This window comes from Selaginella moellendorffii, unplaced genomic scaffold (assembly GCF_000143415.4).
Source record: "Selaginella moellendorffii unplaced genomic scaffold, v1.0 SELMOscaffold_65, whole genome shotgun sequence".
Lineage (NCBI taxonomy): Eukaryota > Viridiplantae > Streptophyta > Lycopodiopsida > Selaginellales > Selaginellaceae > Selaginella > Selaginella moellendorffii.
The window spans coordinates 545,740-566,762 of record NW_003314326.1 but is presented as its reverse complement, the minus strand read 5'-3'; the positions used below and the strand labels follow the sequence as shown (position 1 = coordinate 566,762).

The 21,023-nt window shown below is 45.1% G+C and overlaps 4 protein-coding genes across 6 annotated transcripts; 1 reads left to right on the top strand and 3 right to left on the bottom strand.

Moving 5' to 3' along the window:
• Positions 1-1,394: 1,394 nt before the first annotated feature.
• LOC9648912 (pentatricopeptide repeat-containing protein At1g62680, mitochondrial) lies at positions 1,395-4,237 on the bottom strand. Of its 3 annotated transcripts, none has more exons than XM_024659026.1 (4): positions 1,944-4,237; positions 1,772-1,885; positions 1,647-1,696; positions 1,395-1,602 (listed from the first exon to the last, which is right to left on the bottom strand). In XM_024659026.1, the coding sequence occupies exon 1, from the start codon at positions 3,772-3,774 to the stop codon at positions 1,951-1,953; it is 1,824 nt and encodes a 607-aa protein (XP_024514794.1). In that variant the 5' UTR covers positions 3,775-4,237; the 3' UTR covers positions 1,395-1,602; positions 1,647-1,696; positions 1,772-1,885; positions 1,944-1,950. The 3 variants fall into 3 exon arrangements, with proteins under 3 accessions (XP_024514794.1, XP_024514795.1, XP_002984987.2); XM_024659027.1 differs by having other exon boundaries at positions 1,647-1,723; positions 1,948-4,237; XM_002984941.2 differs by having other exon boundaries at positions 1,948-4,237.
• Positions 4,238-4,938: 701 nt separating this feature from the next.
• Positions 4,939-5,373, top strand: LOC112340510. Its single transcript, XM_024659034.1, has 2 exons — positions 4,939-5,227; positions 5,286-5,373. Exons 1-2 carry the CDS (start codon positions 4,954-4,956, stop codon positions 5,333-5,335), a joined length of 324 nt encoding a protein of 107 aa, XP_024514802.1. The 5' UTR covers positions 4,939-4,953; the 3' UTR covers positions 5,336-5,373.
• A 42-nt stretch (positions 5,374-5,415) lies between these two features.
• Positions 5,416-6,837, bottom strand: LOC112351736 (anthocyanidin 3-O-glucosyltransferase 2-like). Its single transcript, XM_024690112.1, has one exon. The coding sequence runs from the start codon at positions 6,835-6,837 to the stop codon at positions 5,416-5,418; it is 1,422 nt and encodes a 473-aa protein (XP_024545880.1).
• Positions 6,838-16,158: 9,321 nt separating this feature from the next.
• Positions 16,159-20,948, bottom strand: LOC9648910 (kinesin-like protein KIN-4A). The gene is made up of 21 exons (XM_024659018.1): positions 20,697-20,948; positions 20,444-20,590; positions 20,238-20,390; positions 19,922-20,178; positions 19,676-19,866; positions 19,505-19,629; positions 19,417-19,453; positions 19,274-19,365; positions 19,107-19,217; positions 18,946-19,059; positions 18,811-18,894; positions 18,502-18,759; positions 18,350-18,448; positions 18,186-18,299; positions 18,019-18,135; positions 17,816-17,968; positions 17,681-17,766; positions 17,455-17,629; positions 17,287-17,406; positions 16,740-17,228; positions 16,159-16,683 (listed from the first exon to the last, which is right to left on the bottom strand). Exons 1-21 carry the CDS (start codon positions 20,835-20,837, stop codon positions 16,315-16,317), a joined length of 3,432 nt encoding a protein of 1,143 aa, XP_024514786.1. The 5' UTR covers positions 20,838-20,948; the 3' UTR covers positions 16,159-16,314.
• Positions 20,949-21,023: the final 75 nt, after the last annotated feature.

Here is a 21,023-nt window from a genome sequence, read left to right as displayed (position 1 = left end):
GTCCGAGAACTTCTTCAAGTCATGGATTGATCATATGCCTGGCGTCCAAGGTCACGTGATGATAGGAAACTTCACCAAGGATGAGGCTCTGGCTTTCGCTGATAACAGGTGGACACAGGAGACATTCCTTTCAGTCCTGGAAAGAGTTGTATCTCACCCGGATGGTGTTGTTCCGTATTCGGAGCTAGTGGCGCTTCGTGATACTGTTGATTCTATGGCAGAGCATCACCTGCTGCAATACAGGGATTGGACTGGGTGGCAGAGGGACGGGCCGTTGTCGACCCAGCGATGTACCCAATCATTTTGCCTAGCAACCGGCAGCAATTCATAGCCATGAAAAAGCTTGTCTCTCTGACCCAAGAGTCGCAACATTAGCTCTCCTTTTTAAGAAACTACCTCTTGCAATCTCGACTTCTTATTCCTGCGTTCAAGCTGTGTGTGTTTGACTCTCTCAGCCTGTGTAGGTCGTAATGAATCAGAAGTACATGGCATCGGGGAGCACGATGACAGATCGCCACAACCATCCGAAGGGGGATCAGCATCCCCGGCACATATTTCTAATGCGGTCGCAGTCCTACCACTACCGTGATTGATACCAGACAAATTCGATTATCGATCGCAACACCAATCCTTCTGGAGAGGAGTATACTCGATCGGATTCTTGGACTACTTCTGAGAGGGTAAGTTTTCTTGGTCAGAGATATCTAAGCCCGTGACGATCAATGAGAATTTTAAATGGTGGCCGAATTCTTTGCATGGACACAGGCAAGCGCTAAAGAAAAAGGAAAAAAAACTTCTACCTTTGAATTCAGGCTTGTGAGGTTGGCGGACACTGTAGGCAAAGTTGCCGAGGCAGAACAGCTGCTTTTCACGCTGACTCACGAAGGCCAGAACATATCGTCGGAATGGTGTTCTCTCAGGTGTATAAAGTAAGAAAGATATTTCTTTGATTTGGAGGTGGGAGAAAAGCTGCCAAACGTTCGCGATTTATGTTTTCTAAAGCCTCCGCGCCTTCGTTTTCTAATCTAACAGGATCTGAATATAAGAAGACAAGCTGGCAGAGGGAAAGATAGAGGGGCTTGTATTCGGTAGGCATGTTTCTCGACTAATGGTTCTAGCTTTTTGACTGCAAAATCATTCGAATCGACCTACGAGGCCAAGGCGATGTTTGACGGATTCCCGGGCGTGTGCTGGACCGCCATCGCAGCAGCGTATGTCCAGAACGGGCATTTGGATCAAGCAAAGAAGATCTTCGAAAGAATGCCTGAGAGAAATCTCGTGGCGTGGATTTGCCGATGGGTCGCAGTGATGAATCTCTTCGATGAGATGAAGCTGCTGGACGAGATAGCTAAGGCTATATTCGTGCTGGTTTTGAGCGTGCTGAGCCAGGCCGGGAAGCTGGAGGCTGGGACATCGTGTTTCTTGTCTATGATCGGGGATTTTGCACTTTCGCAGTGCCCGCGAACTTGCAGCATTGGACAACGTTGTTTGTCGGAATCATGTTGATGTGAGGCGTAGCGCACGGATTTAATCCTTTGGATGGAATCCCAGAGCTTTGTACGCTTGTAAACATAGTGTTCTAGTTCCAATCTCCACTACCACCTGCGTAGTTTATAAGAAAATGAGACAAAGAGGAAAGCTCTTACCTTGAGATCTTGATTTGAATGATCGATCTGTGAGTGTTGACGCATAGGAACTTTTCAATAGAGCCGATTTTGATACTCTGAAACAATCTTAGAAAGCCAAATCTCAGAACGATAAGACTTCCCACCTGGAGCATCTAACACCGTCCCCGTCGCAAGTGTTGAATCAAGGAAATCAATTCAAGCCTGAGGTTGATAAACTTCGCAACAAAAACAATGAACTTGGGAAGATCAGCATGAACCTGCTAGAGCCAACAGCACCAAATGAGAAAAAGAAAGACTATGAATGAAAGAACTTACACACCAGTTAGAAAAGCGTGAGAGACCCTTGTTCCTGTTGGCTCGATGTGGTCGACTTCATCTGCTCCAGCAGCTGCTCGGCTTCCTGGACCAAGTCGGAGCTCATGAGCGCATTGACGATGGTTCTGTAAGTGGCCGCGTCGGGCGAGCACTCCGCACGACCGTCTTTCATCCTCTGGACTAGCTGCTGTGCTTCTTTGATCCGTCCCGACACACACAAACCATTCACCATGGTGTTGTAAGTCACCAGGTTTGGAGGGCAGCCTGCGTTTCTCATCTCCTCCATGACTCGTTCCGCTTCATCCACTTTGCGAGCTTTGCACAGGCCGGAGATGAGCGTGGTGTACGTGACAACGTTTGGAGCACAGCCAGCTCTCTTCATCCCTTGGAGCAAATACTCGGCCTCCTCCAATCTTCCACACTTGCAAAGCCCGTCGATGATGGTGGTGTAAGTAACAACGTCCGGGTTGCAGCCAGCTTTACACATCCTGTCCAGCAACTTTTGTGCCTCGACAAGCATGTCGGATTTGCAAAGTCCGTTGATGACCGTGCTGTAAGTCACCACGTCCGGTAGAACGTCCCCGGATTCTTGCATCTGATCCAGTATCACTTGAGCCTCGGCGATCTTTCCTAGCTTGCAAAGTCCGTCAATCACTGTGTTGTAAGTCACCACGTCCGGAGATTTCCGCTGCTTTCGCATCTCCTGGAGAGTTTTCTGTGCCTCGAGTAACTTCCCGGACTTGCAAAACGCGTGGATGATGCTGCTGTAGACAACCACGTCGGGAGTGCAGCCGGAACCAGCCATGCGTCGGAGCATTTGCTCGGCTTCTTCGATCTTGTCAGCCTTGCACAGTCCATGGATCAAGGCACTGTAAGTGAAAGCGTCGGGAGTAACACCGCTGGCCTTCATCTCCTCCAGGACCTCCTTGGCCTCGAGAAACTTTTGAGACTTGCAAAGCCCATCGATGAGAGCGCTGTAAGTCACGACGTTGGGTCTCATTCCCTTGGCCACCATGATCCCCAGGAGCTTGCGAGCATCGTCAACATTGCCTCTCTTGCAGAATCCATCCACGAGAGAGTTGAAGGTCATCACGTTTGGAGCAAAGCCACCCTCGATCATCTTCTTCACCACGTCTTGGGCAGCTCCAACCATGGAAAGCTTGCAGAGAGCATCCACCAAGACGTTGTATGTCACCAAGTTTGGAGGGCAGCCACGCTCTCGCATCTCCTCGAGCAGCTTCATCGCCTCCTCGAGCTTCTTTGCTCTTGCAAACGCTGCTATGAGAGCTGTGTAAGTCACCACGTTTGGATCGCATCCCATGCTCCTCAAGTGATCCATGGCTCCATCCAAATCACCGGCATTGGCCATGGCTGTGATGATCGGCGTGTGCGTGAAAGCATCTGGAGCGAACCCGGCGCTCTTCATCTCCTCGAGGAGCTCAAGCGCCGCGTGGAGATCCCCAGCATTGCAAAATCCAGAGATGACGATGTTGTAGGAGCACACATCGGGCTCGCAGCTCGTGAGGAGCTCCGAGCGAAAGAGGTCGCCCGCCTCGCGATGCTTCTTGCATCGCACAAGCACCTGGAGCAGCGAATTCCAGGAGAATGCGGTGTGGGAGAACCCTGGAATGCTCGCTGGCGCCCAGCGGAAGAAGGCGAGGGCGAGCTTGGCGTCCTTCAGGCTGTTCACGACCCTACCTACGATCCTGGGCGTGGTGGCCGAGAATGGCGAGAGATCGGGCTCGATCGCGCTCCATGGCCGACCGCTGTGGAGGAGATTGAGGATCGCCGTCACGGTCCTGGGAATATCGTCTATAGGCGCCCTTCTCATTCCCAAGAACCCTAAATCCTAGGTAGCATCTTCTAACGGTGAGAAATTCTCCGCCCAGCGTCTTGCCGCGGCTAGGGAAGATCGCATTGCTCGATCGGCAGCCTTCGGGATCTCGCGAGCGCGGCTCCTCATCTCCCGCCCTTCCTCGGCGATCATCACCGTGGCGATCGCGTCGGATATTTCGGATCGAGCGACAAGCCTGGTGCTGGCATCGGGATTGCGAGGGACGATCCTGGCGCCGACCGTCCACACATCCATTTGCATTGAGTCTTTGCTCCGCGATAGATGGCCAGCCGACCAGTGGAACTCCACAGCTCAAGCTCTCTAGGATGGAGTTCCAGCCGCAGTGCGTGACGAATCCACCAACTGAGGGATGCTTGAGAATCTGGAGCTGCGAGCACCAAGGAACGACCATACCTCTCGCAGAAGTTCTTCGCTGGAACTCCTCGCTCAAACTCGGCTGCTGGGATCGACGCAAAGCCCACAAGAAGGAAAATTCTGGTGGTTACTGACGAGCTCTTCCAGTGAGCTGGCGAGTTCTTGGAGCTGCTCCATCGAGTGGTCTGCCACCGTTCCAAAGCAGATGTAAAGGACCGAGAGGGGTAGTTTCTCGTGCAGCCAGGAGATGATTGGAAGATCATCCGGAGCTACCGGATCATCCATCGGCAGCGAAGGACCGAGTGTGACCAGCTTCACTCCGAGTTGGCGGATGCAAGCAAGAGACTGAGAGTCCAGCTCCGGGATCGTGTTCATGATCACCCATGGTACCTCGATCAGGTACTGTGCCAGCCCTTTCAAGTTGCTGATCAGCATGCTCGTTGGAACGTCCATGTAGTTACACAGAGCTCGAACTCCGGTGAGGCCCGAGACAGTGGAGAGAGCATTGGAAGGCGTGAGAGGGGCATAGCCCCCGACCACGAAAGCTTTCACTTGGAGACAGAGAAGTAGCCAAGGCGGAGATGGCGTCCAAAACAAAGCCACGGAAGCCTTGTGCTTGTCAGCCACGTCCTTGAGGTGGAGAGCCAGGAAGTCGAGGATCACGCAGGAGATCTGGCCGTGGCGGCTAACGGACGACTCGACTATTTGATCTACGGTACCGTGCTGCGCGCTCATCCATCGCAAAACGGCCCAGATTCCTTCCTCACCGCCTTGCTCGAGCTCGACGCCGTCTTCATCGGAATGAACTCAAAGCTAAGCCCGGTACGCGGCGTTTCGGCGTCATCGATGTGGGAGAGGCTCGACTCGAATACCGAGAGCGTGGCAGTCTGTGTTCTTCCGCTGGCGATGAAGGTAACTTTGTTTCCCAGTGATGCGAGCTCTGGACTGACAATCGAAGCATTGGGGATATGTGTCCGTAGAGCGGCAGTGGAACCACAACCAAGTGTGGAGAAGCCATGGAATGCGATGGGAGGACGATCATCGGGCTCACGACTTAACAGCTGGCCTTCACTCGGTATCGTTTTTCTGGTGCTTTGCTGGTAGAGATCGCCTCAGTCTTCTTTTTTTGGTAGGTGTGCTTTGGCCAACCACATTTATTCGAGGAGAGAAATGCGTTGTCTGACATGTTTCGAGGCTTTTACCGAAAAAGTTGGCTAGGACTCAATTGTCAACATTGTTTTGTCTCGAGCTGCGCCACGAAGCTTACACTTGTTCTTCCACTGAAGCTTCTTCTCCCTGCTGGAACAGTTGAGCAATCCAGCGCCGAAGTTCATCGACTGACGACTGCATGGCTCGCGTACTCGCCTTCTGAATCGCGCGAGCACGCTTCCTCAACTCTTGTCCTTCCTCGCCTGTCATCAAAAGGGCGATTTCTTTCGATACCTCGGACCGGTTCACTACCCTGTTGCTGCCATCGGGATTGTAAGGAACAATTCTGGTGCCGGCTTTCCACACATCCGCTAAGTATTTGGAGTTGAGACTCTGCTCTCCAAGGCACGGCCAACCGAGCATTGGGACGCCACAGCTCAGGCTCTCAAGGATGGAGTTCCAGCCGCAGTGCGTCACGAATCCACCGATGGAAGGGTGGCTGAGAACTTGGAGCTGCGAGCACCAGGGAACGATCTTACCTCTGGCAGCTGTTCGTCGCTTGAAATCCTCGCTCAGGCACGATTGCTGCGACGGTCGCAGCACCCACAGGAAACTCTGGTTCGTCAGCTCCTCCAGCGCACTCGCAAGTTCTTGGAGCTGCTCCAGCGTGTTCTCCGCCAGCGTTCCAAAGCAGATAAAGACGACAGACTGGGGTGGCTTCTGGTCGAGCCAGGAGAGAACCGGAACATCGTCTGGAGCTCTACAAGAGTCCTTCACCGGGAGTGGCAGCAGAGGACCAATTGCGACTGACTTAACTCCGAGCTGACGGACGCAGCGCAGCGATCGACTGTCCAGCTCCGGGATCGTGTTCACCAGCAGCCATGGCACCTCCAAAAACATCTTCGAGATCACTGCTATCTCCTCAATCTGCTGGTCTGTCACCGGCTTGAGCAGGCACACCGGAACGTCTTTGTAGTTGCACAAGGGTGGAACTCCAGTGAGGCCGGAGACGACGGACAGAGCATTGGAAGGCGTGAGTGGAACATATCCCCCGTCGATCAAAGCTTGGATCTGCAAAGAAAGGAGCATCCATGGGGCGGAAGCAGTCCACAAGGCAGCAACAGTGGCATTTCTCTTGTCTGCCGCTGCGTTCTTGAGGAAGAAAACCATGAAGTCGAGGATCACACAGGAAACTGGGCCGTGACGGCTAACACAGGATTCGATTGCTTCGTCCACGGCAGTGATCTGGCTGACCATCCAGTCGAGACTGGCCCGGAAGCCTTGCTCGCCACCTTGCTGGAGAAGTTCGTCGCCGGAGAGAAACTCAAAGATGAGATTGGTACGTACTGTTTGAGGGTCTTGGATCTGGGATAGACTGGATTCGAAGGTGGAGAGCGTGGTGGTCTTGGTCCTAGTGCTGGCGATGAATGTGATCTTGTTTCCAATGGAGGCGAGCTGCACGGAGAGATGGAGCATCGGGAAGATGTGGCCATAGACGGGCAGTGGAATTACAACGAAGTGAGGAGGAGACGCCATTCTGCCAAGATCGCACATACCGACCTTTTCAAATAACAATAGAAAGTTTGGTGTTGACTTATAATCTTTGCCAGTCTTTACAAAGAAAAGAGTGCCGAACCTTCTGCCACCCAGGTTTGGGTTAGGCCCACCTTTAAAGAATTTAGGTTGAACTACATTTCCATGCAATGGAGCAATTTTTGAGATCCTTGCTGGTAACCACCCATGTGCTTCCTCCGTGGACACTTAAATCTTGATTTCTTTTACTAGAGCAGTTGAGCTCATCTATTGAGATCAATGCGAATGGCACCTGGAGTGACCGAGAGATGACCCAGATTGGAGTAAGAAAGGATTCAAAGAAAATTTTATTACAGAAAATTATTCAGTAGAATTTCCCATGTTTATTCCCTTAGCCATTATGGCCATACACATGTGAAAAACATACATACATATGGTATCCAACCATTAGATTGAAAAGGCATATTTTACTATATCCTTAATCTAGTTGCCAGGAGCGATCCATCAGGGTGTGGGAGTTCTTGATAGGATGCAAGAGAGTAGAAGTGTCTTTAACTAATATTATCTCATTACATACATGACTATACTTTACAGTCAATTAAGTTGAACTATTTTGCAACAGAAAAGGAATGTTTATAATGGTTTAGGGTTTTAAGAAGTTCCATGCATATTTATATGGTTTTTAAACCTGGATTATATTGTAATCACTTTGCTGTTAAAGCCAAAGAATTTTTTAAGCCAAAAAACTTTGTTGGCTATATTGCTCAATAGGTTTATGATCTATGACTTTGAGATTATTTATTGCCTTGAGAGTTTAATAATTAATAGTGATGCTCTAGCTCAAGTTCCTTTCCCTCCTCTCTCTTTTTCTATTTTTGAGGAGCTTATTATTCTAATGTTAGTGGATTTTAAAACAAAGATTCTATGTTATTAGCAATTGTTATGTTTGATGATCAATGTTCATAAGGTGTGAAGTTAGATTTGTCTTCTTTGAATGATGTTTAGAAAATCTAAAGGTTAAGCCATGGATTTGAATGCTTTATGATGGCTTTGAAGATCTTGTATTGTTTGCTGATAATTTGTTGTTTATATTTTTAATATTACCTTAAGGATAACTTTCTTTATTTTGTAAAAACTGATATGAATAACCATTTATAGTTGATTGCCTTTAATCCCATTCCATGCTTCCTTTACACTTACCATAACTCTCTCATTTTAGGAGGGTATATGGGACATTATAATATGCTTAAGAAGTTGTATAGGTCTTTTTATTAGTTAGAGATGAGACAAGATATGACCTAATATATGCATAGTTTAACTAATGCTAAGCTTGTAATACTCCTCTTCATGTTATGGAATCAATTGTAGTTTTTTTTGTTTTTTTGAGTTAATAGTATTTAGTATAATAGGCATTTTCCACAGTTGAATATTGGCAATAAATTATTAGTTTTGACTACTTAATTTGTTGGGTGGAAGTTGGTGCTTTTACTAGTGCAATGACTATTATAAAATACTTTTAACCAAGGTGTCATAGGATAAAGGATCCCTTAAAATCATGATATAAGTGACTAAATGTTAGGCACTAGATCAAGATAATAGGATAAAGAAAAGGCCTTGCAACCAAGTGATCACCCCTTTAGCCAGTTGGTTTAAGGTGTAAAGGATAGAATCCTAACATTGGTATCAAAGCATAGTTTGATTCTTGTGGCTAATGAGTGGGGCAGGAATATTTTAAAGGAATATTCAACATGGTGGATCTAAAGGGAATACCAAGGTTTGGTAGACCCTAAGTGGGGCAAAAATATTTTGAAGGAATATTCAATATGGTGAATCTGGCATATCTCAAGCCTTGGATATGTCGGGCTGGGCCCCGATATGTCCGGCCCTAGATATGTTAGGCACTCGATATATCTAACCCCAAATATATAGGCCCCGGATATGTCTGGGCCTGGACATGTCGGGCACCCAATATGTCAGGCCCCGGATATGTCCATGTCAGGCATCTGATATGTCCGGCCCCGGATATATTGGGCCCCGAATATGTCCGGGCCTGGACATGTTGGGCACCCGATATGTTGGGCCCTAGATATGTTAGGCATCCAATATGTCGGGCCCCGGACAACCAAGGTTTAGTAAACCTTAAGAGAAGGACCATAGTGACCAGAGGGTGGCAAGTATGATCGTAGATGATCATTCCCTTACGAGGAAAGGATTGTTAAGCACTAGGTCAAGATAATAGGATAAAGAAAGGGCTCTACAATCAAATAATCACCCCTTTAGTTAGTTAGCTTAGGGTGTAAGGGATAGGATCCTAGTATTGTTAAGCACCAGGTCAGGATAATAGGATAAAAAAAGGGTCTTGCAATCAAGTGATCACCCCTTTAGCTAGTTGGTTTAGGGTGTAAGGGATAAGATCCTAACATTGGTATTGTCGTGATGATTGTCATGGACATAAGGAACTGTGTGTGGAACAAAATAGAGCTTGAGGATATTTATGAATCAGCTTTAATGCTAAAGGGCGTGTTCCATAGCGGTCTAATGTGAATTTTATTGGATAGTGGGAGTGATAACAACTTGTTTTGGCAAAGTTTGTTATGAAGCATGGCTTAGTGACATAAGGAATTCTTCCATATACAGTGGAAAGTGCAATTATCTCTACTCAACATTTTGATGCTTGTGTAGAGAGGCTAGAAGTGTTGGTTGACAAAACCACTCTTGTGAAGACTTTTTATCTCACAGATATCCATCATGTGGATCTCATTCTTGGGATGCCATGGTTGGTGAAGGTGGATCTAGAAATAAAGTGGAGTATTAAGCATGTTTCACTTGCGTATGGTGGCATTAAAGATGTGTGGTTTGGAGAGGGAGTTCAACCTCCAATTGTTATGCTCTTCACTACATCTTTGAAGCAGGCTTATCGTAATGGAAATGCATTTTTTAGTTACTTGCTATTTGTTCGTGACTTGGGGGACCAAGACATGTGTGGGGGAGAAGTAGCAGTATAGAATGTACTCAACGAGTTTTCTAATGTTTTTCCATCTAAACTTCCTTATGAGTTGCCTCCATTACGAAGTATAGAGCATGAGATTATGTTGAAGCCGAGGACGTAGCCAATTTACTAACGTCTATTTCAGTTAAGTTATGTGGAGGAGCAAGAAGTTCAACGACAAGTCAAAGAGTTACTTGAGTTTGGATTTATTCAGCCAAGTAAGTCTCTGTTTGGTGCTCCAATCTTGCTTGTGAAGAAGAAGGAAGGTTCAATGCAAATGCGTATTGACTACTATGCCTTAAACAAAAAGACAGTGAAGGATAAGATGCTAATACCACATATGGATGATATTTTAGATAAGCTTGGTGAAACATAAATGTTTACCAAGATTGATCTAAGGAGTGGATATCATTAGATTGTAATGGATGATGTATCTATCTCCAAAATGGCATTTAATATAAGCTTCAAACATTTTGAGTTTACAATTATGCCTTTTGGTTTGATGAATGCACCATCCACATTTATTCTGTTGATGACAAAGGTATTTGAGCATTATCTTCATGAGTTTGTGGAGATTTTTTTGGATGATATTCTTGTTTTTAGCAAGACTATGGAGGAATATAGGGTGCATTTGCACAAGGTTCTTTTATTATTTCGTGATAATAAACTTTATGTGAAGAAGAGTAAATATGAGTTTGCAAAGTCAGAGGTGGAATATCTAGGCCATATTGTGACATCTAAGGGTGTCAAGACGGATCTAAGGAAGGTGGCTGTGGTGGAGAACTGGCCTACACTGACTATAGTGGCTGAGTTACGCAATTTCCTTGGTATAGTTAATTACTACCGACATTTCCAGTATAAATTTGTGGAGGTGGTTATTCCTTTGACACAATTGTTGCGCAAGAACATACCATTCAAGTGAAAGAAGCCATAAGAGGGGAGTTTTGTGGTGCTGAAATGATTGTTGAGAAAGATTCCAATGCTTTGTATTGTTGATCCATTTAAACCTTATGAGGTGATATACAATGCGAGTGGTTATGCACTAAGAGGAGTTTTCATGTAAGAGGGACAACCTATTGCATATGAGAGTCAAACTTTGAAATCTACAGAACAACGCTATTCCACATATGAGCAAGAGTTACTCTCTCTTGTTCATGCTTTGCAGATGTGGCAACACTATCTTTATGATGTAGTGTTTATGGTGTTGATGGATCACAAACCATTTGTGTATCTTTTCACACTAAAGGAGTTGAACACTAGGCAAGCTCGTTAAATGGTCAAACTTATGGAATTTGGGGAGTTTCTTATTGAGCATCATTCGGGAAAATCAAATATGGTGGCAAATGCTTTGTCTTCTGTTCATCATATAACAACATTACAAACACAATTTTGTCATCATTTAAGTAAGATGGTCACTAAATTTGGGCAGTTGATTGAGCATGCTTAGGCCTAGAATGCTGAGGTGGCCTCTTTGTAAGACCACATGGAAACCCTTTTCTCATTGGTGGTTGGGATTCTTTACTACAATGGCCGTGTATATTTGCCACATATGGATGCATTAATTACTTAAGTTTTATCCCACTATTATGATCATCCAGAGGCTGGTCATTTTGGGGGAAGAAAATGTATAAGTTGATTGAGTGCAATTTTGATTGGAGGAATATGAAGGCTGATATCTTTAAGTATTGTAAATTATGTGAGCTTTGTTAATGGGTTAAGGTGCCACGAGAAAAGTTAAGAAGACTTCTACAACCTTTACCTATTCCTTAGAGCTATTGGTATAATATCTCTATAGACTTCATCACTTGTTTGCCACACACACAAAGGCAAAAGGAGCAAGTATGGGTTATAGTGGATCGGTTGACAAAGTATGTACGGCTATTAGCTCTTTGGAAGATTATCATTACCTCAGACTTGGCTATAGTTTACTTGGAGAAAGTTTTCATGATTTTGGTTTGCCAGAGGACATTATTAATGATCATATTCAAGGTTCACTAGTGGATTTTGGAAGAGCTTTGCAAAGGCTATGCAAGTGATTTTGAAACTCTTGAGTGGAAATCATTTTTAAACAGATGGGCAAACTGAGTGTATGAATCAAATGGTGAAAGATATGCTATGCTGTAGCATTGGTCAAAGGCAGAGATAGTGGGATCTATACCTTCTGTTGGTGCAATTTACTTACAACAATAGCCAACATAGTGGAACCAAGCTAAGTCTTTACTTTGTCATGTTTGGAAGGCATCTCTGAATAATGGTGGAGTTGGGATTGCATTTGAGTAAGGATGTTCAAGATAAGCTTGATTCTAAGGTGACTGATTTAGCAATAGACCTTGATGAGATTTTAGTGGTGTGCAAATGGAATTTACAAGCAACTCAAGATAGAGCGGAGAAGTTTGCTAATAAGCATCGTCAATTCTGGGAATATAAGGTGGGTGATTTTGTCTTCGTGCGAGTGACCTTTCTGTCAAGTGAGCAATAGAACACCTTGGTGCCTTTATAAACAGGGAAGAGTGACAAACCTTCCCATCAATATGTTAGTCCATATGAAGTGCTGGAGCGCATTAGTATAATGGCTTATTCAGTGTGGCTACCAGCTAGGGTGAAAATTCATCCGATATTTTACGTTAGCCAGTTGAAAGGTGTATTATCTCGAAATGATGGGCCCAATGCCTCCTTGATGTATATGGTTGTGGAAGATGGACCAGAAGCTTGAATAGAGTTCCCTATAAAAGGTGATCACCAGTACAACTCATCCTTGAGACAAGGATTTTGTTGGGGGGGAAAGAATTGTTAAGTGCCAGCTTTGACCATGTGCTTAACATCGGTTAAAGAGAGGCTCAAGTGTATATTAAGGTATGTTAAGGTAAGGGACTTAACCTACCCTAGGGCTCACAGAAGAGTGCTGTAGTGGAGCTTTTGGAGTAGCTTGGAGGTGGTTAGGTGGTGAAGAATCTCAAGAGGTGGTGTAGTATAGTTTAGGGAGACTAGATCTCTGTCTTTTTTACACTGGATCATAACATTAGCATTGGAGCCCAATTTGATTCTCATGGCTGACGAATAGGGCAAGAATATGCTAAAGGAATATTCAACATGGTGGATCTAGAGGGAGAACCAAGGCTTGGTATAAGAGAAGGACCATGGTGACAGGAGGGTGGCTTAAAAATGATTACGAACAATCATTCTCTGACAAGGGGAGGATTGAAAGAAAGGGCCCTGCAATCAAGTAATCACCCTTTTAGCTAGTTGGCTTAAGGTGTAAGGGTAGGATCCTAATACTAAATTTTCTATTTTACTTTAATCACTTAACCACACCTTTAATCACTTAGAGAAATTTCACTCACAACCTTTATAAGTTTTATTCCCGACTTAGGGATATATTAGCCCCATGAATGGCCTATGCCACTTAGCCTTTACACTTGGTGCAAGTGCTATAGCGCACCTTATCTCTCTTCCCTTAAACCGACTGAAAAAGGGGCAATTGCTTGATGAGAGAGCCCTTAGTGGCTATTTTATCCCCATTTATCCCCCAAGGTTCCAAGGATCCACGGTGACAGTATATCCAAATCTCATCCCATAATCACATGCGCTACACTTTCACATGTCTGATCCCACGATAGACACCTCAAAGGTTCCATCAACACATTAGCCCGTTACATTAAGGTTATGTCTATTTACCTTTGTCTCATTAGTAGTCCAAGACCATTTATGCCATAGTTTCATTTCTCCAAGACTAAACCATATGTCTATAAGTTATATCCCAAAACCATGTCTTAACATCTTTAAGATGCTTAGAGACATAAAGAACACCCTTCCCCAATGTCCCTTCTTTAGTTCCCACTAAATCCCTCTCCATCTATAGTCGTGCTCACCAACACTGCCATTAAATCAAGGTCTAAAGCCTCAACCACTAAGTCCCACTAACCTCTGGGACTTCTTCACCACATGACAATGCCTTTGGTCACTATGCTAGAGGACAACTCCTTATCATTTCCACAGTCTGAGACTTTGGGATAACATTTTGAAACATTATAACCCTATGAGAGCCTTGTGGGCACCTCCCTAGCTTTTGCCCTTAAATGCCTTAACTATGTGACTAGAGTGAGGTTTCAATAAGCCACATAGAATATCCAAGTATGTACTACCACCTATATTTGGATTGGGAGTATTGACCACAATCTCTCGAGGGAGCTAGAACTGGCTCTTGAACACTTCACTAAGTTACCCTATTTGTGTTCACTTTAGCCTTGGACTCCTTTTATACCATCACCCACCACGTGGGTATAGCTTTCTTTAGTCACACTAGCTTGTCTTAGCCAAACTAGTTCCACTAGAGTCCTCCCCCTACTATCTTTTTGAAGCTCACCAAACCCTGGGGGATTTGGGAGACAATTTATTTGACCTTTCACTCTCGAATTCGTACTCAAATTGAACTCAAACTCGAACTCGGACTCGGACTCAAACTCAGACTCAGTCTTAGTCTCAATCTTGGTCTCAATCTTGGTCCCAGTCTCGGTCCTAGTCCTCGTCTTTGTCTTGGTCTCAATCCCGCTCTTGGCCCTGATCTCAGTCTCTATCTTGGACTCCTTCTCGAACTTGGATTCCTTCTTGGACTTTTACTAAGACTCTATCTCGAATTCCTTTTCGGACTCCATTTTAAACTCTTCTTGGACTCCATCTTAAACACCATCTTAGAGTCAGTCTCGACACTTTCATATGTCAACACTTGCTATATGTTGGTCCCTCTTGTTTCATTTTCTAGAGACTTGTTCACCAATTATTTTGCACTTGTTCCACAAACACTTATTTAGGAGTTTCACTCCCACTCTCAACTTTTCGAGTTAAAACTCTTGGTCCAAATGTGTTAAGCTTGTTAGACTTCTACTTTGACCACTGCCATGTGACACCCTTTCAACTCCACTTTAGGGCCTAGGGATTTATGTCTTACATATGATTAAAACAATAAAGAGTTAGTCAAATGAGACCAAGTCTGAACTCGACTTTGAGTTTGAGTCCGAGATTCAAGATTAAATTCAAGACCAAGTCTGAGATCAAGTCCAAAAATACTAATACAAATCATGTGGTGAAAGCCTAAGGAAATTATTTCTCCAAGAGGGGAGGGGAGTTGAGGGGGGCTACTAAAGATCCAGTCTTGAAAGAACCATCCAATGGTGTTTCCAAATGGAGTTGAAATTAGAATTAGGGGTTACTAGTCTTGGGTGGGAGTGAATAAGGGTTTAAAGGGTGTTTGAGAGGCACTTTAATGACATACTTAAAAGCAACTCCCACTCCCGAAAAAGAAATTGATTGTAGTGCTCTTAACTCAAATAGAGTGGTGTTCAATTTGAGTACTGTGTAACTCATTGATCCTCACCCCATTTTAAAGGCTTGGGTTTTCCCTTTGGGATAGAGGTGGGAAGTTAAAATACCCATATTAATTGTTAATCCACAATATTTCCCCAAAAAGAAATGCATTGAAAGTGTAGGATTTAAAAGGTTCTATAAACAAATTTTGTTGTATCAAGGGATGTTGAAAGTTTAGTATATTTAGTTGCTTAACTTTGTGGGGAGTGTAGGCAAACCATAAGTCTAATTTAACTCAGGGAAAGGAATTAATAAAGAGTTTGGGAATCCATGGAAGGATAGCTAACACTTTATTGTTTATGTAGTAAGTAGTTAAATTCAAGTGGGACTAAATAAAAATTGGTATAATAAGTGTGAATTTTAGCAAGGGAACCACTAAGGCCAAAGCAAATGTGGTTGGATAGACAAAGTAGTTGGCAAATTAGAAAATGAAAATTTATAATTTATAACTTCTTTTAAATTGGATGATTCCAACATTCTTGTTTAGAGTAGATTTTTTTTAGATAATAGTCCTGCATTTATGGCTAAGGCATGATGTCTTGACTAGGGATATTCCATACTTTCATACATGCTTACCATCTACAAATGGATGATTTAGTCGAATGGCTTATTAAGACTTTTAAAGGGATGATCATGAAGTACATAAACTTTCAAAACCCAGATTAAGATGGTTATTTATATAATATATGTATCTCATGTTTATAATATTAATATTGCTAACGGAGTTATGTTTACTTTTACAATTGCCACCAATTATTGAAGTTAGTTTCTAGAATTTTTTCTTTATATATAAAATATAAAGTGGATGATATAGTATTAATTTATTTTCCCATTCTTATGATATATAGTTTGTCTAAAGGGCTATTTACTTATTGAAAACGACCATATCAAATGTTGTGCTAAATTGGGCCACCAGTTTATAAGGTTTAATACAATATTCAATATGTTGATAAAAGTTCATATTGTTAAAATTATTAGCTGTTAAATTATTCTCATTGTTAAATTATTAGCTCATAACATTCTTAAAAGATCCATATTATCAAATAAGCGTTTTTTCCCACTAATTTGGAGTGAAGAGATGACATGGCTGCCACTTGGGCTGTAATGCCGTTTGTTTCTTGCTTCGCATCTTATCTAATGTTTTCTTTCTCGTCGCCGTGCTTCTTCCTGGGACTGGGTGGACCGCTCGACACTCTCTTCACGCCTCCGCTATCGTCTCTTGCTCGATGCCGATTGCGAGCTCTAAGCGGGCTCACTGACGCAGTCCGCGGCTGGAGAGGCTGCTCTCGTTGATGCCGATACCTTTGCTGCTGCTGCTGCTCCACTTCGCTGTCTTGTGGAGCTTGATCGACAGCAAGAGGAGGAAGAGCGGGCGGCTGGGGAGGAGGAGCCACCGCTTCAGGCTGCGGGGCAGTGCTGGACTCCACGGGAACGAGTTGTACCACTATCTTCTGCGACTTTCTCTTTTGCTTTCCAGGCTTTCGAGACGGAATGACGACCTGTGAGACACCTCTGCGTTAGAAAACGAACGTATGTGGAGTTTTTGCGTACTTACTCTTGTATTGCCGATGTCGCTGAGTGGGCGACGCTGGCTGGGTTTTTCCACCGTTTCACCACCGATACTGGCTGTTATCTGCGCGCTTAGCTCCTCCTTGTATGCAGTGTCCAGGAGCTTGGCTCCATACTTGGCCAGCTCTTCCGATCCCCGGTCTGATCCAGCGTCCTGTACGCTACTGCTAGCTGAAGAGGTTCCTGCCATGTCTGACCCGGACACCGCATGCTCTCTGTTCGCGCACTTGCTGGCTTTGCACGAGCAGCTAGCACCGCAGTAGCCACCAGCCAGCCTGCATTGGCATTTCTTCGTTTTGCAGCCTGAGGTTTGGCTGCAGCTGCAGCACCCTGCCGAGCCCAGCTTTAGCCCGTCTTTGTACTTCTCGTCGTCCACGTCCCAGTCTTTGTCTGACTGATCAATCTCTTCGATCTCCATGTCCGTTTCACATTCGGAGCTCTCGCTAGTTATGCTCTTGTAGGATTCCCGTGGAGCCTGTCATGGTCGACAAGATTAAGCCGGTGGAAAATCGAAGAACCGTCAATCCTCCCACCTTGCGAAGATCGTAAGGGATGCTTTCAAAACCAACACTGCCATAATGCGACGACTTCCTACCGGTATGTACAAGCTGCGCTAGTCCGACAGAAAGCTCATTTATCTCTCGCCCAGCATCCTGCCAGAAGGAAACAGAGTGAATGCTAGAAATGAAACTGAGCAGTACCTTTGACGCTGTTGCTAAAACAACTGCAGCAGGCTGTTCTCTTTCACGACGTTGTTTAGCATTATCCCTTTCGAACTCCATTCTGCGTGCTTCACTTTGCTTGAGGCTTTCGGAAAGCTCAATAACTCTTTTTCTAAGCTCCCTGTTTTCGATTTCTTTGATACGCAATTGGCTTCTGCAACAGACAAACCGAAGGTGTTATGGTAGTAACGTCACAAGCACTTGCCTCGCATAAGAAGCTTCCGAAGCCTCTAGCATGTCTTTCAGGCGGCGTGTTGCAACTGCAGCTTCCTCTGTTTTTCTTTGAAGAACCTGGAAAAATAAAATCAGAAATTCAGGAAAGGATATCGTTACGGAATACCAATTTCTGACGCTGGTGTAGAGCCTGAAGTTTGTGCATTTCGTAAACATTTCGCCTTCCCTCTTTCCGGAGCTGCAAGACCTCCTTTTCCCTGGCGTTTTTCCATGCACGAAACTGCTCTGACTCTTGCTTTATTTTGTTTTGTAGTTGCACCTGTCAAAGAAGATGAGTCAAATCACGAAGGAAACAATAAAATGACTAGCCTTTTGCTGCTTCATACGCAAAATGTCTTCCTGCAAACGCTTTGCTGCTTCGTCGCTTCGTTGTTTCTGACGCAGCAGCTGTGCTTGATTCTCTTGCTTTTTCTTGAGCTCCGCAATCTGTAGTACCAAACTTTCATTGCCAGTGTAAACTTTATGAACTCTCTCACCTGACGCTCGAGGTCCTTGAGCTTCTGGACATACGTCTCTTGCATTTTATGAGCATGCTCATCTGAGCTGGTCGCCAGCGCCTCTAACTCTTTCAGCAATGCATCTCTCTCTTTCTGCAGAAGATCAAAGTAGTTACGGCAGCTATACTTCTGCAAAGCAGTACCTGGAGGGTTTTTTTCTCGTCTTCAAGCTCAATAAGCTTTTTCTCAAAATGTTGCTTCAAGACGACGTTGTCGGGTCTTGCAAACGCTTTCATTTCCGCCTGAATTGACAAAAAAAAACATGTTAAACCAATTTAATTCTCACATCTGGTACCTCTTTCAGTTCAAGTCGTTTATCAAGCTCTTCGAGTTCCTTGTCCAGACAGTCCTGCCGCATAGTATGCTCCAGCTCTTTTGCAGCAACTACATCCACGTCCACTTCTCCTTCTCCTTCTTCCACGTCCCCTTCTCCTTCTTCCACGTCCCCTTCTCCTTCAGCCGAAAGATCGGTGGCGTTGCTAGACTTCACACTTAGCAATTCCAGCTCCAATTCTTGAATCCTTTTCAAGTAGTTTTTGACCAGATCTTCGCTCTGCTGAGAACAATCGGTTAGAAAACAAACTGAGACTTTACAGACACAAACCTCGGTATCGTTCTCTCCACACTCCGAAAGCGCCACGCCACTACGTAATTTTTGAAACTTGAGCTGCAACTTATCGCGTTCCACCTACACTTGCGTTTAGATTCAGAAAGTTCACTCAGTCCAACAGTAAAATACCTGTGCACTAACGACTTGCTCGGAAAGTAAAGCACAGCTTTCAGCCGACTGTTGCAGTTCACGCCGTAGTTCCAGGTTGTTGCTTTCTAGCCATGTCACTTTCTGCTTAAGAATCTGTGCTTCCGAGGATCAGAATCAACGAATGACAGGAAAATAACTACCTGAATTTCCTCAGGTATGGTTGCTGCTTGAGCGCATAAAAGTTCCGCTTGTAGCACTTCCAACTGCTGTCTCATTCTCTGCATCTCCGCAACTACTGGATCACGGTTCACCTGCACACCAAATCATACCATCAACAACGGGGAGAAGAATTGATTAGCCAGCCTACCATTGGTTTGTTTTGAATGTTGCGTGCCCGATTAGCATATTTCAGAGTATTCAGTGTTTCTTCGGCATTAGAATCCGCAGGACTAACACAAGCTAATACAGAATGGATGTGAGGTCTCTGAAAACTGTATTGAGCAGACTTACCAATCATTGTTGTGCGACTATTACCACCTAAAGAATCCTGCATGCGAAATAATAAACAACCATAAACTCAGCCATCCCTAAGGCTTACCTGCAAAAGGCGTGTCAATTTGCTATCCCTGTAAGGTACGTGGCCACCTTCTTTGCGTTTTTTGTCATCTCCTAAAGCACTAATCACATTTCCAAGAGCCAAAAGTCCTCGATTGATATGTACACCTGCATTGGTGCTATTTTAGTGGTAACAAGAATAACAGGCATTCACCTTCTTTGAAACGATTCCCATCTGCTTTAGTTCTCTTGGCGCGCTCAGAACCAGCAAGATCTACTAAGTGGAGCTTCGCACAGAGAAAGTCTTCTCCGGTGTCCTCCGGCAATGATGAAGTATCAGCATTCAGAAAGGAATCCCATTTTCGACGTTGTTCGACGTTGATAGTAAAGATTGCGTGAGAGCGACTGCGGTAAACTTTGTTAGCTACCACAGAAAGACGAAAATTCTTGTCAAACGCACCTTGATTGCGCATTCATGTTGGTGCTTCCTGTTGCTCGGCAAAGAGATCCCTGTTCCAAGCAGGCGGCCATCTCTGGTAACGTACGTACTTCAGTTTCTGTTACGCCGGCAAGCATGATCCCTCCGCTCCCGGTCTCCCGAATCTGGATGGGAGGCTTTCCAGGCACAACTCTCAAAAGTGCGCCGTTGGCAGCATCAGTTTTCATTGTAGACGGTGGATTTGGGTCAAGAAGATCATGGACCTCCTCCTTCAAGATCTGCATTCACTGCCAAACTTCAGAAAAGAAAGAAGAAATGAACCAGCTTGCCCGGTTACCTCAATAAAAGAGACTCGGACTTGGAAGTCTGCCTTGTGCTTCAAAGCATTGATTTTGCTAAAGAGTGTGTCCATGACTTGTGGGATAACACCCTCACTGCTACCGCCCACTGTGTAACCAGTGCCCATAGTGTAAGTTTTGCCGGATCCTGTCTATAAATTGAGCTCCAAGTGAGTGCCAAACGAGAAGAAAACAAACTTCTTACCTGTCCATAAGCAAGGACAGTGGCATTGTAGCCTTGGAACAATCCCTCGACAAGAGGTCTCACGCATTGATCGAAAATAGACGATGGCGAGGAGCCACCGCCTCCATAGACATGATCAAACGTGAAAGAATGCGATCCCAGCTGCACCTGCGCACCACAGAAGCTCGTAATTGACCTAAATCCATTCCCCGATCGATGTACCGGGAGAAGTGAAATCTCGCCGGCTCGCGAGAGGAATTTTGGGAGATTTTACCTGCGGTTCGCCGGGAACAACCGAAACGCATTCCTTGCATCCCTGAATCCGCTCCTGCGCGATGAGGGGCCTGATGTGAACGGCGACCTGGACAGCCTGCAATGCATCTTTCTCGACCTCCGAGCCTCCGCCGCTCTCCATTCCGCGATATTTCAGCAGCGATGCATCAAATCGCGAGGGCGGCGCAGCGATCGCGAGCTCGGCGCCTAGAAAAACCTAGCTGTGGGTGTGGCGCATCCAAGAAAGCTTCCTTCCCTGGCGCCTAGCCTAGCGTCCTTCTCTACCGGCCGCTGCCGGTTTAGGGCAAACTTGTATTTTGAATTTTGG

Coding starts and splice junctions, on each gene's coding strand:
- LOC112351736 (XM_024690112.1), bottom strand. CDS start 6,837: ATGGCGTCTCCTCCTCACTTCGTTGTAATTCCACTGCCCGTCTATGGC.
- LOC9648910 (XM_024659018.1), bottom strand. CDS start 20,837: ATGGAGAGCGGCGGAGGCTCGGAGGTCGAGAAAGATGCATTGCAGGCT. Junction 19,366..19,416: donor TAGTCGCACAACAATGATTG/GTAAGTCTGCTC, acceptor ATTCTGTATTAG/CTTGTGTTAGTCCTGCGGAT. Junction 18,895..18,945: donor AGCAAGTCGTTAGTGCACAG/GTATTTTACTGT, acceptor ACGCAAGTGTAG/GTGGAACGCGATAAGTTGCA.
- LOC9648912 (XM_024659026.1), bottom strand. CDS start 3,774: ATGAGAAGGGCGCCTATAGACGATATTCCCAGGACCGTGACGGCGATC.
- LOC112340510 (XM_024659034.1), top strand. CDS start 4,954: ATGAACTCAAAGCTAAGCCCGGTACGCGGCGTTTCGGCGTCATCGATG. Junction 5,228..5,285: donor TAACAGCTGGCCTTCACTCG/GTATCGTTTTTC, acceptor TTTTTTTGGTAG/GTGTGCTTTGGCCAACCACA.